At 41.3% G+C, this 19,584-nt stretch overlaps 1 protein-coding gene across 1 annotated transcript in view; it reads left to right on the forward strand.

Moving 5' to 3' along the window:
• The window catches only part of TSNARE1 (t-SNARE domain containing 1), a 329,654-nt gene that overhangs the window by 147,274 nt on the left and 162,796 nt on the right, over positions 1-19,584 (forward strand). Inside the window, exon 8 of the mRNA XM_009637630.1 lies at positions 7,660-7,824. Within this exon, the coding sequence (XP_009635925.1) occupies positions 7,660-7,824 (165 nt within the window). The remainder of the gene's footprint in view (positions 1-7,659; positions 7,825-19,584) is intronic.

The raw sequence follows: 19,584 nt of genomic DNA on the forward strand, positions 1-19,584 counted from the left end.
ATGTGTCTGGGAGCTCTTGAAGCGTGGTCCATTTACACAAACGCTGGGTGCTTCAGATGTTCAGTGAGGGAGCTGTGAGCAGGGGAGTTTTCTGCCTAGCATCAGGATCCAGGGACAACGTACAGTACAGCTCTCAGCCAGCAGTGCCAGCCAAAAAACAGTGCCAGCAGCAGAGTTGTGCAGAGACGGAGAATTATGAGAATATAATTCAGACAGCTAGGAAAGGGCAGGAACAGCTTTAGGAATCTGATGCGATGCTGTAAAAATACCAGGGAATGCTCTCCTTTGTGACAATCTTAAAGGAGCATTTCTCCACTTGCTTTGCATGTTTAGAGATGCCACCTGAAGCTAGTGGTAGCACAGGCAGTTAGCTTTGAGAAGGATGAGTTTAGACATGTGTGATGAGACTTAAGTCATTCAAGGAAATGGGTTTGGAAAGAAAACGATGTTAGATTACAGAGAGGGGAAATTTATAACTCTCTTCACTGTTGCTGTTTCGTTTCACTCACATTGCCATGGGACCATCTATTTGCGTGGAAGGTAAAGATGCAAAATCAAGAGAAAAAAAGGAGAAGGACTGGAAATAGGAACGGGACAAACTGCCCCTTCCTTCCCTTATGTGGCATCTGTAAGAATTATGCAGAGTGAAAATACATGACAAAATGTAGCCCTTGTAATCAGCTGAAGTTTGCTCTAGAAGCAGATGATCTCCACGAGCAAAATATCACTGTCCGCCCCACCATCCAAGCCTGGTAGGAAAGGCATTCCTCCTAAATTTGGTCTTCACCTTGGGGTGAAAATATGCTGTGCTTCTTGAAAGCACATTGGTTATCAGAGAGCTAAACCTCAGGCTCCTGGCTTATTTTCTTTTTCTTCATCTACCACAGACATGTCATTTAATTCTCTCACCCTGAGTACAGTAAGATCGACTCTGAACTAGAGCAGCCCTAGGTGATGAGGTCAGGGTTGCTCAGAATGAATTTGGTGAAGTAATAAAGTCTTGAAGGAAAAATAAAGAAGAAGAAAACAGTAGGAGGTATGAACTAGGTACTCTGTTACCAAGTCTCTTCTAGTTCCAGGAAACTAAATGGATTTTCTTAGTCTTCATGACTGCAGAGACACGAACAATTAAATTTATAAATGCTGAAAAGTGAACTAGCAGAATAGTTTCTGCTATTACATTTTCCCCAAAATTAGTAATTTCTTGCAGATTCCGTAGCAGGAAGCTGGTAGAAATGGTGATTTTCTTGCTCAATTTCAGGTTCACATCATTCAAAAGTAAACAACTTGATCAAGAGTGAAGACAGAAACACATGAGAGATTCTAGTTAATTTAAATAAAAATGCACTTCAACCCTTCCCTTTATGCTAATTTCTCCATGCTGTTTTTTCTCATGCTACATTGGTGCAGAGTAATAAAATTTACATAACTCGAAGAAAATGCTGAACACATTTCTGTATTTGCCCATGTTAGTGATGCATGCAGGAAGGATTGAAAATATCCCACTTCAAAGTTGTCCTTGTTACGGTAGTTTTAAATGTGCCCATGTTTGAGTGAAAAGGAAGAGCAGGCAGTGATTAATTTGTGATTGCGTTGCTTCCCCCATTGTTGTGGGAAGCTCCTCCCGTAAGATAACAGAGCTCAGATTACCAATCACTGCTGTGATCTTCTCTGTGAAAGATAATGCAAAGTTGTAATATCACTATTTCACTCCTCTAAAAGATTTAGAAGTCCCAGGCTGCTTGTTCTGTGCCTGCCTGAGGCCTTTCTACCTGTAATTGCTTTGGGCTTTTGCTTGGCGAGATACAGCTCTAAATCTCATTGAGTCTGCAAGGTTAGTTGTTTTGGAAGGATGGTTTGAGAAAGATCATCTAATCTGATTCATCTGTCTTCTTAACCTAGCTGTACATCGTAGATAGGCAGGCCAAACTGGCTGCTCTGTGCCATTTTTGTCCCAGACAGCTTGCAGTGCCAACGTGCTCTTAAAATTGTGTCAGGCACAGACAGGCAACATAACTACAGCAGTATTCTGCACAGCGGTCCTCCATGTAAAGTATTTTATTGATCTTTAATGCAGGCACTCCGGCCTCATTATTCTACATGCAGTAAAACGTGAATCTCTAAGCCTGGATGCTAGTGAGAATAGGATACCCTCGTAAAGTGTAGCCTGGCTGTTTATATGTCTATACATACTATAAAGCAGGAGATAAACATCTCTGCATTTGAATTTTGTGTGAAAGCCAGAGCCAAAATGTAACCCAAGGAGATGTGATAGTTTGCAGGAGGTGTGGGAGGTGTGCTGATTACTGCTTGAGCTGGCCATATCCCTGCTAGGGGTGCAGGAGGCTTCTTTAAGATTGGAGAAGACAGAGCACCCTTCCTTGGTTTACTACCTGAGTCATGTAAGAGCTCTAAAATACTTTATTTTCATGGTTGCAAAAGATTTGTGTGGAACAACCTGAAGTATGTAGTACAAAATTAGCTTATGTGAGTGAGAATTCTTTTACCTGTGCTAACTTGGAGGTAAACAGTGAATTTGTGAACTGTGCTGTGAGTATCAAAAGCAGGTTATTTTCTGTTTTGGGATGGGTTTGATGTGTAGTATAGCCGGTTGCCAGTTGCCAGACTGACTCCAAGACCTTGCAGGGTGATCTAGAATAAAGACGATGGATTTCAGTCTTGAGTGTCTAGCAATCAGGTGATGATGAGGACAGCTCTAACTGCTTAAAATGTGGTTACGAGTGGAGAAGTAGTCAGAAAAATTTACTTGTGTTCCTTCTTACTCTCCAGAATTAGGTTTTCAGTCCAGTTAGGAGACTCATTTTCCCCACTTTGACAGAACCAACAGCTCTGTCACATCTGTCCCAAGATACTCAGTTAGTATCCTCTTCCCATGTTTTCACACACAGTCAGAAAAGAAACCCTCGTCTCCAGGACACAACTTCAGGTTGAAGTCAGAGTGGATGGAGATGGTGTAGAAATGGGTTCATGTTGTCTAATTTCAGGCACTGAGCTCAATTAAGTCTCCTCTTCAACTGCCTTCATGCTGGAAGATAGAAGTGTGTGAATGTCTTCCTCAGTCCTTCATTCTCCTGCCCCTGTAGTGTGTCATTCATCGGGTGAACGCAGTTTGTAAATCCAGCTCCAATAAAGCTTAATTACTTACATCAACTTTTATAGTTGTTTTTGGAGACACTGTGAGAAGACCATCATACTGCAGCTGATATTGGGCACCTTAATTATCTGACTTGTAAGTAACCTGAACTGGAAGGAGTGTATATCTCCTCCTTTCTCTCAGTCTTATAATTTTTCTCTATATCTTTGCATTTTGATGAGGTGTGGAAAAGAAATTTCCTTTGAAATCACTGAACATTTCACTGGCAGTAAGAGCCATTTCTCATCCATCTCCAGTCAACATTTTGCATCCTTAATTTCTGATGAGGGAACAATCTTGTAATAAGCAATCAGAAATGGCATCGTTAAAGTTAGAGATATAAAAGGACTGAGACAGTACCAGCACACATCATACTGCTGCAGGAGATTCCCTATCTCTCTGAAGATGAACCATGAGGGCTGGTTGATGTTATATTAGGTGGGGTTCATGTTAGATTTCCTCTTCTGGGTGGAATAAAGACTATAGGGGAAGTAGAAGAGAGGTCATTTCAGTCCCTTGCTTGGTGATTTTATGGGACATGAGTTGTAAAACTTGTGATATTGCTGTGTACAAGGAAAAGAAATTGTGTGCTTTAATGCTCCTCTTCTGTACTGTCTAATATACAAATGAGGAATGAGGCAGGCACGGTTCTTGGAAGGGTCATCTTTGGAGGGGTCTCAGACATGCAACTTCTGATGCAAAGATTTTACTGCTGGTAATGTACAGATAATGGAAGAAGTTGTCACCATCCAGATAAAAACTTTTTTAATTTTTTTTTCCTTTTCTCTATCAGCAGCTGCATATAGCATCTTCCCATTGGTAGAATAAATCTGATTTAAAAATGTAGTTGTAAGCAGCAACGATTTTATCCTACTGGAAAAGATTTTATCCAGCAGAAGAAATGTTGTGCCTGGGCATAATTTTTCAGATATGACGAATAACATCATAGTATGACCCTCAGTCCTAAGAGTTTTAATTTAAAAAAAACTACTGAGCATATCAGATTTACTCAACTTTTTTTTCACAGGCAGAGTTTGGTTTATAGATACATCTTGACAAAATTCTGCTACAGGCACATTTCAACAAAAGAACAACTTCAAACACATCCAATTAACAATTTATGAAAGGAAATCCAACAGAAAATTACACAGAGATTCACAGGGCATAAAATTTGGCTCTAAATCAAATTTAATACAGAAATGTCTGTATAGGGACTTATGTCCCTTTCCAGTGCACTGTCAAAAGGAGCTTTATCTGTGGAGGCTCAATGAGTACCCTCCATCATAACTTTTCTTGCTATAAATAAAATATTTTGTCAGACATGGCAATGGCCGCAACTCAAAAGGGAAGAAAGACCAATGATAAACCAAGCTCTATTCAGTTTTCATTCAGAAGTATTAAAAGTCATTAGATTTCTTCACACTTTCAAATCTAGAATTTGTTCACTTTATCACAGAAATGAGGGGCTCTGTACTATCAAGGAACACAAAATCACTTTTAATATGTTCGTGCAGCCAGCCACCATACATACTCCGGTAACAGGTCATGGTGACTATATTTAATGTTACTATGGAGCCGTCTTTATGTCTGAAAGGAAATTTCAGCCCCCCTGCATCCCATTGTTTCCTGATTTACTCACTCATTCAGCAGCCCTGGTTGGACTTTCTCGACAGATGTTAAGGATACAAACTCATGTAATTGCCTTCAGTAGCTCTGAAATTAACTTAAGCCACTACTTTGTTTAGAGAAAAACATCGGTGTCTAGACCGTTATCTATTTAAACACATGAATAGCCAGCTTTTGTAAGGGATGACTGAGCAGCATCACTTACATTACACTATCTGGATTATTTGAGTGTGGGGGGGTGTTATTTAAAGATACCAGGACCAACAAGCAGGCATGACTAAAGTTGACACAGGCCAGGATCAAGCATATTTGTGATGCAACTGTGGTATTACATGGACTAATATAATTTGAAGAGTTGGTTGGTGTATTGCTGGTTCTATTGACACAGGCCAGGATCAAGCATATTTGTGGTATTACATGGACTAATAAAATTTGAAGAGTTGGTTGGTGTATTGCTGGTTCTCCTCATAATTCTGTGCTCCCACATCAGAACAGGGAACATCTGAAAACTTGTAAATTTGTTATCTTCCACTGAAATGCATATCTGCGTAGGAAAGCATGGATTTAAGTGTCCATTCATGTTCATTTAGGTCCATGGCACAATGTCCTTGCTGTGACTGTAGCACAAGAATTTCATGAGATCACTTTTCCTGCATCTTTAGAGGGCAGACACTTGGGCTCTTCAAGCCTATGTGGCATTGTGCAGTGTAACTGCATCTGCGTGTCCTAGTTAGTCCACTGGTGAAGATGAGAAGACACCTCTGTCACTATAAATGAAACATTAGAATACCCCAAGGGTTTTTTTCTTGAGTCCATTAATACATGCTTTTGGCACTGAAACAGTCTACCAGATAAGTTAGTGTCCAAGGCACGTAATAATTAGTGAGTAAAACACCCCCAGAGTATCTTAATCCTATTAAAATGTGTCTTCTAAAGTGTAAATGAATTTTTAACCTAATTTTAAATGATTATTTTCTTCCTGTAACACACCCTTTCTCTGTACATAGCAGATCCCAGGGAAGCAGAAGGTGAAACAAAGTAAGACATTAATGTCAAAGATTTTAATCTTCTCTTTATATTTTTGAAAGATACTTGACTGTTTGCTGCGGATTTTTCCGTATACCTCTACTTCTTCCCTCACACCACTTCCTTCATCACATTGTATCATCTTACTTGTCTGCAACTAGATAATGGTGAAAATAATAATTAATTAAATTTGTGAGGGAAAGTCTAGGTTTAAGTAACTGCGAAATTATTTAGTTTCTAAATGCAGAAATTATACACTCTTTAAAGAATTAAAGTGTTAAATAAGTGTTTCTAGATACCTGATATTCTTCAAAATCTAGCCAGTTAGAGTGTCTAAATGTGATTGTAAGGATTGAATATTACCCATTTTCTCTATCCCTCCTTCACAGTTCCTCCAAGGCAGATCTCTAAGTCAAGAAAGCAAGAAGTAAAACACATTATAAGAGACTTTTTTTTTTTTTTTTCTCATTCCCCTGCCTCACTCATGCATACTTGGTTAGGCTTCTCCTTCTTGCCGTGGTGATTTGGCATTGCTCTCATTGCAACTTCCACTCAAGTCCTCCCGGTCCGTACAGTTCTCCAGCCCTTCTGTGCCCTTCCAGCAAGCTGCCTGATGGCCTTCCTTCCTATTCACTCTGTAGGACTTCAGGGCATTTAATATATCTGAAAACTTAGCCACAGCAAGACAGCAAAGACCTTTATTTCTCAGGCACAACTTGTTGAAAAACCCAGGGGTTTGTGCTTCAGATAAGCCCAGATTCAGAGAACTGAACATCCCTCTGAATTCTCGTGCTTGTTTTCTCCTGTAGCTTTCAGAGACTTCAGGGATATCCAGGTCAAGAATGTGCTGTAGTGACTGCCATTTCTTCTGTCAACTTCAGAGCATCACAAGCACTGGGATTCCTTTTTTATTGTAACTTTTGATTAGGAGTCAAAGATCATCTCAAGGCCAGTTTAAAGGACCGTGTGCATTGTTTGAAGTGAAATACTCCTGCAGTTATAGGATTGGAGTCTTCAGCAGTGCCTATTAGATTAGAACTTGAGCTCAGCCTCTTGATTCTCCAAACCAACCTTGTGTTGCTTCATTCTCTGAGTCCAGTCTAGACTGAACCTAACATCTCTGTAGGCACAGAAACTAAAGGCTAGAAGGAGGAGAAGACCTTGTTAAATCTCTGCCCCTGCCTGCAGTGTAGATGCAGCTGGATCATGAACAGACTCTTTCAACTGGGGTCTGAACATAAGCACAGCTCCCAAAGGCAGTATGAACATCTAACTACCTAGAAACTGGTATCTGATGTGTCAGCAAAATCACTTCAACTCTATAGAGTGAACACCATGAAACTGTGGGTGGCTCAAGCTGATGACTATGCAGTCACATTACTATAATGATTTTCCCCTTTTTTTAGCTGTATTTCATTTATCTCATAAAGAGACAAGATGGCATCCTTCGTTATGTTGAATGTTGCAAGTTGGATCATAAAGTCTTCAAGGCAAATGCATAGGCTTTATGTCTGAAAAAGTGTCTAATTCTAGAAGAATTTGCAGGAAAATCAACACGGTAAATGTGTCATTTTTTGGATGAAGGTAAATGGTTTGTTCTGTCAGAACTGCTGGAAAATTGAAACTGGTTGCTGGGGCTCAAATGTAGCTCAGGAGATCTGGTTTCAGGTCTTAACAATTCCTTCCATACTTGATATGTTTCCTCTCATGTGACTTACTCTTCTCATCTTACCTTTTCACCACTGTTTATGTGACCTTTTATATTACTATTTTCTCTTCCTGTAAGAAGGCTATGTAAAAATGAACAATATTTACACTTCTTTTGCTTTCTTTCCATTCTCCCATCTCAGCAGAGCCCCAGGACCCCTTTCTCTGACCTCCCTGATGATGAGAAGATCTTTAACGGGGGAGATGGCATGTGGCAGAACCAGAGCCAGGATCAAGCCTTGCTCTCGGAAATCACAGAAGAGGATCTGGAGGTCATCCGTCAGCGGGAAGAGGCCATTCAGCAGATTGAGGTCAGTAACCTTCTCCCGTCATGGGCTTGTGAGGTGGAAATGCACATTCCTTGCTTTGTGCATTGCTCAACACGATGAAGGAAACGCTGATTTACATGGCTGCCTGTACACCATCACTAAACATGGGAGAGTTATCAGGTGCTTCTAAAAACGGAAATCAGTGGCAGGAGGAAGAATCAGAAATCCATATGACCTGTAATGAAAATGACAAGAATTAATTAAAGTTCAAGACCTAATGTTGGCTGGTTTGGGGGTTTTTTTCGGTGGGTTTTCCATAACAGAGTTTGCAGTGAGGTAGTTTAATTGAGCATGGTTCTTCAGCAAAACAACTTTCTCGGTGCATGCAAACTTGAAACTGGAATTTGTCACAGGCAGAAAATACTCAGCTTTACCATTAAAGAGAATAATAGGTAGATGAAAGGAAATAACTTGTTAACTGTTTCAAATAATTCAATATTTTTTGCTTTATCAAAGTATTTGCATGTTCTTGATGCCGTTAAGACGTATTATTTTTATTTCCTTTTTTAGAAGTGCTATAAATAAAATATGAACAAAGGTACAAAAAGAGGTTTGAATAAGTTAAACAGCCCACATTTTTCTTTTTATAATTCTCTTTTTATGCTTTTGGGAAACTCTTGTTACTCAAATTTAAGCAATAAATGAGTAAAACCAGACCATTTAAAATCTTTCTAATTTGTGTGATTTTACAGGCCTAAACTCAAGATGAACTGAAAAAAAATAGGGCTTCAGAATAATCAGAACATTTAATTAAGGACTGTACTTTGTCCTTTAATTGGATTGAGCTAATTTTATCAGAATAGATTTTGGTTGCGGTATAGCAGGAATTATGATTGAGTTAACAGTGCAAGAAGGGGACACGTTCCTGCTGTAGACTGGTGCTTTGAGGCTTTGACCTCTGTTTGCAAACAGTGATAGCTACATAGGATTCAACACTGTAAGTAAGAAATTTTGATAGCTTTACAAGAGTGGGTCGAGGTTAGTGCACGTCTAATTTCTGTTATGGTTTCCTGAATAGATGTGATAGAGCTTTGTGGACCTGAGTGCATTACTAGGGATGAAATTGTTAAAGAATATTCTCCCGCTGAGTATCCTTGGGTGTGAATTGTCCTTTCGTACTTGAGGAATCTCTTGCATCCACCAGGACAAACTCTAGGGAACTTTGTAGCAAGAAGACACATGTTTTGGGATGTTCCTGCACCTTAATGTTCAAGAAGGATGGATGCAAAAGTATTTCTGAAATGGTGTTGTGGACAAAAAGGGTATTGTTGTGATCCTTTTGTTTGAAACATAGTCACTGCCATTTTCTTTCCATCTTTATGTTGCCCCCTGTCCTCCCCAGAAAAAAACCCAAAACAACCCCACACATTTAGTGTTTGCGCATTAGGCAGTGGAATGTGACAAACTCTAAGCCAGCCTCAAGTGCACCAACTTCGGAAAATCAAGAGGTACAGTCGTGTCTCCTTAGAAAGATCCTTATTTTGCTGGTTAAATCCCATTTCTGTGCAACAAGCTGGTATCTCTGCATGGGACTGCACTGGACCATGATGGGGTATTTCAGGTGGGTTAAGTGAATCCAGTCCCAGCCCTACATAACTTCTAAATAAATGCAACACTCATGTATTGGGCAGGTCACGTATCTATAGATTTGGTAGATCCTGTATGCCTTTCTGCCTAACATGAATTTACCTCTGAATAACTTATTCAAGTTATGCAGTTAATAACTTATTCAATTTAAGCTGTTAATGTTGCTCAGCCTTCTGCTTCCTAATGTGTATGCTTTCTTTTTACCTGCTTTTTTCCCTATCTCCATCATAACTGCGTTCATTTTGCTCTGCTATCTAAGATCCATTTTCATCCTGTAAGGAGGACTGCATTCCACATACATTATTTCAAATGTAGTTTAAACATTTCTCCTCAGGAGGAAAACATTTAGGACCAATAGTATTTTATTTAACATCTCTTTTGAAAGAAATATAATGAAAATGAAATGGATTTTTGGACTGTCGTACCTTTCCCCAGCTGTATTTGAATAAGCAGATGGGGCTTTTAAATCATTTTCACTGGGTTTTGTTTTCCTGCTTGTTGACCCACACAAACATATTGCTTGTGAAAGGACTCATCTTGCACATTAAAACTTCCTTGATTTCATGAGAACTTGTGGGTATACAGAGAAGGGACTCACTGAGCTCAGTCACCCTTCCAACTTTGTTCCAAAGTTTTCAAAACCAGTAAGTAACCAAGAATATTAAAAGGAAAAATTACTCCTAACTGTCAAATGCAGCTAATAAACTAAATTTATTGCCAGATTGATGTATAGCATTTGTTCTCCTTTGCTCTTTGGGGACCAGAATGAAGAACAGAGCTGTGCCAAACATATCTTATGCAAGTAGATTGGTCTTGCTGGGATTTTTACTTTTCTGCATATCTAGCACCTGAAACACGCAGATCTTAAGTAGCACAGCAGAGGTCACAGATCATTGCTACATTATCATATCTTCTGGGCCGCACTGATTAGCACACAACTTTGGAGAAGCTCATGGTGCTGGTACCAGTAATGGGCCTTTTTTTGGAGACATTGAATTTACCCTTTTTGCAAGAACAGATATAAAACCTTTTTCATTGCTAAAGAAATGAGGAAATAAATTCTCTTCCCGTCTTGTGTCCTGAAAAACAGATATAAAATTGTGCCCATAATAGACATCTTCTTAATGTTCCAATGACTCTTTCCTATTTGTGTGTTTTCCACAACTCCAGAATCTCTTCAGAGGTTCAGGTTAATGGGACATTGTTCTCTGTCATGAACATCCCTTGAGGCACTGTTCAGCGTTCACAGTTTCCACCTAGAAAGATAACAGCCATGTCAAAAGTTCGGCTGGCTGTTCATTTTATTTAAATGTGCTTCTTTTGCTATTGCTTGCAGATTAAAAATAGAGAAGTCTTCAAGGGAGATGTCTCGCCAAAACCTTACATTTTGGATATAGATCTTTATTGCTTGGAAATGTCAAAATCTGGTAGGACACAGCAGCCTTGACACAAGTGTTATTTCTTAAAATATTGCTTTGAACTGTTATATAAAACCTATTTTAACTTGAACTGTATTGGCAGTGAATAATAGATGCCATAACAACTTTATATATAGCACTGTAAAATGTGCCATCAGAAATACATGAGCTGAACTGTAATGTGCATTGTCAGTGCTCAGTGCTGGCACAAGCTCTGTCATAGCAAATATATATAATTTAGTGTCCCGTGCCTTTCATTGGCACCTGTGGTCATGTGAAAAATGGAAGGAGGTTAAACTTTGAGAAGAAATGGATAACCACTGAATGGAGAACTTCAGAATTTCGTGTGGTAACTGGAAAGACCTATAAAAAAAAGATACTAAATGACATATCGATTCAGAAAGCCTCCAGTGATCCTCCCCATGCAAACAGCTTCACCAGAGCTGATGAGGAAGGAAGATGAGATGAACCCCTTCTAGACCCCACCATCTCCTTGGAGTCACCACCAGGTCACCCCACGTCCTCCACAACACTCTTTTCTTTCTTATAGCACACTCCCATCCCACTCCTGTGCTTCCTGGTCTGCTAACACAGCAGTGGACATTCTCCTACCATGAAGAGTGGGGAATTTTTAGCCTGGAGAAAAGGAGGCTGAGGGGAGACCTTATCGCCCTCTAGAACTACCTGAAAGGAGGCTGTAGCTACGTGGGGATCAGTCTCTTCTCCCCAGTAACAGGCAATAGGATGAGGGGAAATGGCCTCAAGTTGTGCCAGGGCAGGTTTAGGTTGGACATTAGGAAAAATTTCTTCACCGAAAAGGTTGTCAAGCACTGGGATGGGCTGCCCAGGGAAGGGGTCGAGTCCCCATCCCTGGAGGTATTTAAAAGCCGGGTAGACGAGGTGCTTAGGGACGTGGTTTAGTGGTGGGATGGCAGGGTTAGGGGAACAGTTGGACTTGATGTTCTGAAAGGTCTTTTCCAACCTAAACAATTCTATGATTCTATGAATAGCCAAGACAGAAGTATATGAGGGAAGGGGCAGATTTGGAAAGCAGGGCTTTTTCCTGGTATTGGGAACAGTTGTTCCTGAAATAGCAAGGTTCACTTCATCTATCTCGACTTCCCTACCCCCCTTTTTATCTCCGCCCCCACAGGAGGAGCAGCAGCAATAAGAGCTCAGTCCATGGAGGTAGGTAGCTGCCCATTTTGTCAGCTACCAAACCTGACACTACGAGGACTAACACATCACCTCTCAGCCCTGAAAACCAGCAGATGCCAGTCAGTTTATACAGATTATTGCAGTTACCAAATTACTTAGCAGTCAAGAAGAAAGCCATTCAGGTCAGATGAATACAGGGTAAGTCTAGCTGAAACACAGTTTAATGATTAAACACTAAGTGGACAGACATTGCAAACTGAAGACCATCAGTTGCAGATGCCTGTGCAGCCATGGAGAGTCCCCCAGTGCAAGGGTGCTAGGAGAGCATTTGGAGAAATTAGTTCAAGCATCAACTCTACCATCAACTCCTTATATGCCCTGGGTATTTATCATACTGATCTTAAGTTGCTTACCTGTAAAGCAAGGCTGAAAGCATCATCCTGTGTCTCACAGGGAATTGGGAGAGTAAGTAGTTTAGTGTGTTCCTTCCTCGTTTTGGTCAGTAGGCACAGTAAATAACAAGAAGGATCTGCCCTGCTCCCTGGGGTATTCCCACAGGTTTCCATTTCTTTCTTTCTGTATTTAACGCAGGCACTAACTTGGGTGATGTGAGAAGGTGGACAGTTTTCTCCAGTAATATATCATCATCAGAACATGAGAGCCAATGCTGTCTGGTGATGCCTTGCTAACTTTTGGCAAGTGAATATATGGTGAGAATACTTTCATCCAGTTTCTAATAATCAGTTGAGGATATCCTGAAGAAAGCAAACCACACCAACAGAGCTTCATTTTAGTCGATGCTTCTCTTGGCAAAGAGAGAAGGAGAGTTTGATAGGGTGTGGCAAGAGGTGTGAGGGAAACGCCATTATTTTTAGGAAAGGTTTTTTCCCTCTGGGTTGGTGTTGAGAAATGTTGATGTTCATTCCCTATCAGTTTTGAAGAGAAGTGCCTCCACACCTGCCAGTCAAGCATTTGTAAGCAGACAGAAAATGAAATACAATAAATATAAAACAAAAAAAGCCCCACAGAGTCTGTCAGGGAGTGTTTGTTAGTTCAAACATGTTCCTTGTTCACTCATTACTACATATCATTTCTTGCTGAGGGGTACTTTCACTAAAACCTTTCACTGATGCTAGCAGTTTAGAAGGTTTAATGCAATCTATTTTATATCTTTCATCAGCTTCAGTAGGCTGGGGTTTTGACTTATGAGGGCTCTGCCTGCCTCTTCCCAGAGACTTTTCAACTCAGAGTAATGTATAAATAACATGATATCATGACAAGCACCGTAAGTGAAAGATCTGGTACTGCATGAGTGTCAAACAGCACTCTTTTCATGGCAGCGTGGTTGAGCCTAATTATCATGAGCAGCAGAGCTGCCTGCGAGATTGACGTGGCCATCCCTGGGACTCAGTATTGAGTTGTTCCCTAAAGAATCCGTTTGAGTATTTTGACCAGTCTAGTTTAAAATGACCAGAGCTGTAGGACTGCCACCATTTATTTCAGGAGACTATTTCACGGTCCAGCAGGCTTCAGTGCTGATGAAAAGCTTCCCTCTGTTCTTGCTAAAGATCCCTTTCTCATTCTCAGCTCTTTATACCTAGCGAAACTCTACTGGATCCTGCAAATAATTCTTCTTTCCCTTTGGCTTTTAAACTCCTGACATGCTAACAGTTATCCTCCTCTTCACAAGTCAGTCTCCCTTGCTTTTCAGTCACTTTGGTTTTCTATTCTCAATTATTTCCCATTTGTTAGTTCCTTTCTCCTACAGCACCAGACCGTATATAGGATCTTGGTGTTGTAGCACAGCTGCACAGAAGAAATGTGTAAATAGCCCCATGGAGCCAATTCAGAGGTTACAAGTGCTGATGGAAAATGTCTAGATAATTTCTACACTAGTAAATTAAACAGTACCAAGGACACTAGAACTGACTCATTACACTTCTAAATTGTTAGAGTGTATCCTGGCACACTTTTGACCCACATTAGCCAGTGCTTGCCCAAATATTGACACAGTTTGAGAGTTAATATGGTCTCCATAAGCCGTTTCGATGCAGCCACCTTGTTCAGAGGGTAAGGGGACTTCACAATGTGGATGCAATGAAGTGCATAGAATCATAGAATCATAGAATCATAGAATCATAGAATCATAGAATCATAGAATCGCTTTGGTTGGAAAAGACCTTTAAGGTCATCGAGTCCAACCTTTAACCTAACCCTGCCATCCCACCACTAAACTAAACCATGTCCCTAAGCACCTCATCTATCCTTCTTTTAAATACCTCCAAGGATGGGGACTCTACCACCTCCCTGGGCAGCCCATTCCAGAGCCTGACAACCCTTTCCGTGAAGAAGTTTTTCCTAATATCTAACCTAAACCTGCTCTGGCGCGGCTTCAAACCATTCCCCCTCGTTCTATCATCTGTTACCAGGGAGAAGAGGCCGACCTCCTCCTCACTACAGCCTCCTTTCAGGTAGCTGTAGAGGGCGATCAGGTCTCCCCTCAGCCTCCTCTTCTCCAGACTAAACAACCCCAGTTCCCTCAGCCGTTCCTCGTATGACTTGTGCTCCGTACCTGCAGTTTCAGTGCCTGAGAACAGGTATCTTCCATGTCCTTGTACAGCTGCAACCCTATGATTTGATGACTTGACCACAAAAATTTCCTTTAGTCTTCACTGACACTTAGGGATAGAGGAGTAAAGCAAATTAAGGGTAAATTCTGTGGGAAACTGTGCAAGCCTGAGGGCAAAATAAGGGATATGTGAAAATAACAGCTGGCTGCTTTGAAAATGTGGAGAAGCCTTAACAAGTATTGAGAACAAAAAGCAGTCTATCCCAGCAGACTCACGCAGTGATCACTTTCACTGCATATTGATTTGCCCATGCTTCCCCTCTCTGTCCCCTTGCGGCCTCCACAACTTATGCGTTGCTCCAAACTTCAGTTACTTGCCTTCAGGTCAAAACCCTTCATAGGCAATCTCCATATCCTCAACATGTTGCCTTCAAACTGCCAGTGTCATGCCAGTCAGCACTGAAAAGTTTTATTAATTTAATTGGAAATTCAGAGGCTTTGCCCTGATGGGCTAGTGCTATTTTGGTGTTTTCAGTGTCATTTTGACTCACTCGCTGTTTCACTTCAGATTCAAATATCATCATTAAACACATGCTAGTTAACTTCCAGGCTTCTTTATGGAGCAAGTCTGCTTAAGGTGTGTCTACCCAAATGTTTTGGCTTCTATGAGAATGGCAGTTTTAGAATCATAGAATAAAATTATAGAATCTTTAGGTAGGAAAAGACCCTTAAGATCATTGAGTCCAACCATTAACCTAACACTACCAAGTCCAGCACTAAACCATTTCCCTAAGTATCTTTTCAATGCCTCCAGGGGCGGTGACTCAACCACTTCCCTGGGCACCCTGTTACAATGCTTGACAACCCTTTTGGTGAAGAAATTTTTCATAATATCCAACCTAAACCTCCTCTGGCACAACTTAAGGCCGCTGCCTCTCGTCCCACCTCCTTTCAGGTAGTTGTAAAGAGCAATAAGGTCTCCCCTCAGCCTCCTCTTCTCCTGTTCCCTCAGCCGCTCCCCATCAGCCTTGTGCTCCAGACCCTTCACCAGCTTCGTTGCCCTTCTTTGGATGTGCTCCAGCACCTCAATGTGCTTCTTGTAGTGAAGGGCCCAAAACAGGACACAGTATTTGAGGTGTGGCCTCAGTAGTGCAGAGTACAAAGGGACAATCACTTCCCTAGTCTTGCTGGCCACACCACTTCTGATGTAAGCCAGGATGCTATTGGCCTTCTTGGCCACCTGGGCACGCTGCTGGCTCGTATTTTGGTAGGAATCGCACAGTTCTGCTCACATATTGTGTTTTAGTTCAGTTCTGAGAGTACTCTCAGAGCTCACTAATTAATTTCACATGGGACCAAACCCCATTAAAAGATATATTACAAGTGTTCACCTCATGGACTCTGACCAATAATAGACATTCAGTCCATAGGAACAGGCTGGAGCTAGTGTGAAGTAAAACTTCATGGATGCTCTGGATATTGGGTCCCCAGCACCAGCTGTTTTTCTCTGTACATCTGTGCCTGCTGCTCTGCAATACTTGCCAGTGCAGGTACAGACTTAGTTCTTTCCAGAGCAACTGAGAGAGAATCTGGTTCTTGGTCTTCTCCAGAAAGCCAGAGTGATTGCATATTACCTTAAGTTTGACTTTTTCCATTCAGAAGAGTTCCCAACTCTGCTTGAAAGTGCCATATACTTTTTTTATCATGTCCTAAGCCCAGAACATCATCATGCTAGAGGAATTTCTGGAACAGGTTGCCCAGAGAGGTAAGGGAGGCCCCATCCCTGGAAACATTCAAGACCAAGTTGGATGGAGCTCTGAGCAACCTGATCTAGTTAATGGTGTCCCTGTTCCGTGCAGGGGGGTTGGACTAGATGACCTCTAGGGGTCCCTTCCAACCCAAAACATTGATTCTATGATTCTATGATCATGCTAGAAAAAAAATTGCACCAACAAGCTGTGAGACAGACTCATGATATCTACCACCTTGCACAGAGCAAACAAATATAAGAATACATTTCGGGGCTAAAGGGGAATCACATGGGACCCAGAGGAGGTGCAAGTGAAGTGCTCTGCAACGTGAGCATATCTAGTCAGTTCTGCTAGCCTCGCACAGTATGGTGCTCAACCAATCCATACCTAGTGGCTGAGGAGTCAGGATCCTTTCCCTGCTGCAGCCCACAGAGTATGACAACTCAGTAACAACCTGGAGAACGGTATAGAGGGCAGTTACATGCTAAAACAACAAACAGAAAAATCACATGCACCCACAGAGAGGTCTTGCTGTATTTCCTTCTCTTTCCATTCCCACTGTTTATTAAATGCTACTGTTGTATCGGTGTACATCCATCTGGCCCATAAACCCGATACATCCAGACACAGAGGCAAGAGATGAAATACCACTGGGTAATATATTGTGAAAATTCTCTCATCATCTCCTTTCTGCTCACACATCATTTTTGCTAGGACTACTTGCAAAAGTTCAAACTTTTTCCTATTGGCTGGCTAAAACTGTATTTCTTCTTTTCCTTACAGAAATGATTAGAGATTGTATTTTTTTGCAATCACTATTTCATCAGGGATATATGTACAACCTAGGATCTCATCTTGCAAGACAGAGAGGATTCAGGAAATCATAACATTTATTTTTAGCCCTAGACATTTCTTATATCTCAGGTGTAACCCTATGACCACCCTGTGTGTAGAGAAATGCTTTTAACTAAATTGGAGATGTTTCTATCACGTGCTAGAGATAATTTTCCTTTTCTGCCTTAGATTCCCAGTGCCTTATTTAAAGACTGTTACTGCCAGAGAGTCTTGCCCTAAACCCTTTTCTTCATGCACTCTTCCTTTCAGTGAGTTTGCATGAAGGAGCTAGTAATGAAAGCCTTGATTCAGCAAATCACTTACGTATGTCTTAAGAGCTTTGCTGAATAGGGATGGACTTTAGCACCTACTAAAAGTGAAGTATTTCCTCTGCAGAAGGAGAAAATAGTGCTGACACACACATTATTTGCTAATAATCTGAATTTTAGGCAGACACATCTGCATATATATATCCACAGAAATTGAGCTGAGTTGAAGACTCGTATATTGACTGTCAATGTACATTGATAAGGTAGAGAGCTGGAGAGAGATCTCTAGTGCTTGTAATGAAATAGTGTTCAGTTTCTGCAAATCCTCTTGCTTAAGTGTTAATGTCTCCTTTGTTAAAAGGATGGGTTACTTTCCTCCACCATTTACTGCACTTTTGCCTATTTTTTTGTTGCCAGATGATGACTGTCTCAATAAAGGTAATATCTTGCTCCTATTTCTGTTGGCACAGACAGCACAAGCATCATATGCCTTATCGATACAGCTGGTTTTGTGGTTGTGATTTGCTGCCCCAAAGGGGAATTACCACTCTAACCTATTACTTAGGTTAGAGCAGTTCACTATCTAGTTCTCTGGTGCTAGTTAATAACAATGTAGATCAATAGCCCATCAACCAGCCAAGATCCCCTAGCAGTGCTCTCAAGAGCTGTTACTGCAGATTTGACTTCTTGCCTTCCTGGACTGAGTGTCGTGCTTTCTTTTTGATTTCTTTTTGGTAGGGAAATCAAAATTTTCCCCAATCCAGATGGAGAGAATAACACCAGGTTAGTCTTATGTCATGAATAGATAAACGATCATGTGGCAAAGCCCTGGGGCATCCCATTGAGACCCCACTGGTTGGACAGGGACACACTGGTTGGACAGGGACACAGCCCTCCCTGAACAGCTGAGGAGAGAGGAGGGTGAACCAAGTGCATTGAAAAGACCCTGCAGAGATAACAAGGGAAGAGATCACTGAGAAGGTGATTGAAATCCACATTTCACAGCAAGACCAGTTCATGTTCCCTCTTATTTACCAAAGATGCCTGTTTCTTTATAAATTAGCCCTGGCCCATATCCTCACAGAAATTAGACTGAAAATCAGTGTTAACAGTATTAACAATGGATGTCAAATTTTAGTGACTGATGCCAAAGACAACGTTAGTTTATGCCTTCTGCACTACGCAGGCTCCTCTTCAGGTATTCTTTAATACTTTTATTTGTTCTTTTATAAAAGAGGATGTTACAGAACTGTATTTCCCCACCACCCTGTTCACCATCTATCTACCCAGTGCGTCTCCTCTGGGTATCATTTCCATCCCTGCATTCAACTCTCCTGTTCCCCTTTGCATTGAGGCTACCACATAGCACACTTGAGGCAGATTATTAAGACCAGGTGTTATGGAGAAATGCAAATTTTAATTTAAATATTTTAATGTGGTTTTTTTTCATTGGAAATTTTCAGCTAGACCCCTGAGCAATCTGGTCTGACCTCATAGTTGGTCCTGCTGTGAGTGAGAGGCTGCACTAGGGCCCTCCTGTGGCCCCTTCAAACCTGAATTATACTGTGATCCTGTGATCCCATTATCTCTCCATCTCCTCTGACTGCACCACTGAGGGCTACCAAAAGTTCATGTGTTAATCTTGCTTCAATCTAAAGCCAAGACATCTCAATTTCTCTGCCTGTGTGAGGTCCCAAGTCATTCTCATTCTCCCTCTTCTTCCATTTATTGCCACCACAGGCAAGGGTTAATGCTTTTCTTCCCCTTTCACACCACATTTGTCATTTATTTGGGAGAATATTTAGGATATTAGGATGTCAGCATCCTTTTCTCTACCAGGTTGATGGGTAGAAGTCAGCAAAGGCTGGCATGTGGGACAGTGTCCATGCCTATGTCTGCACCTCCTTGGAAGAGTAGTCCTCTGAGGTGGTCCTGTGCCCAGTGGGTCCATGTCCCATCAATGCAGTTACTCTGTAGACATCCCATGGACAATGTGTCCCTATGCTCTGGCTGGCCCTGGGACTGCACTGACATGTTTGCTATGGTTGTGGATAACAATGCTGATCTTACGAGTGCAGAGATGTCTGGCCTATAGACCATTAGAGAAATATCTGAAACTGTGGCTGTGGGGGGGGAAGAGGGGGGGGCCCCGGGGG

The sequence above is a fragment of the Egretta garzetta genome, unplaced genomic scaffold (assembly GCF_000687185.1).
Source record: "Egretta garzetta isolate BGI_Z169 unplaced genomic scaffold, ASM68718v1 scaffold394, whole genome shotgun sequence".
Lineage (NCBI taxonomy): Eukaryota > Metazoa > Chordata > Aves > Pelecaniformes > Ardeidae > Egretta > Egretta garzetta.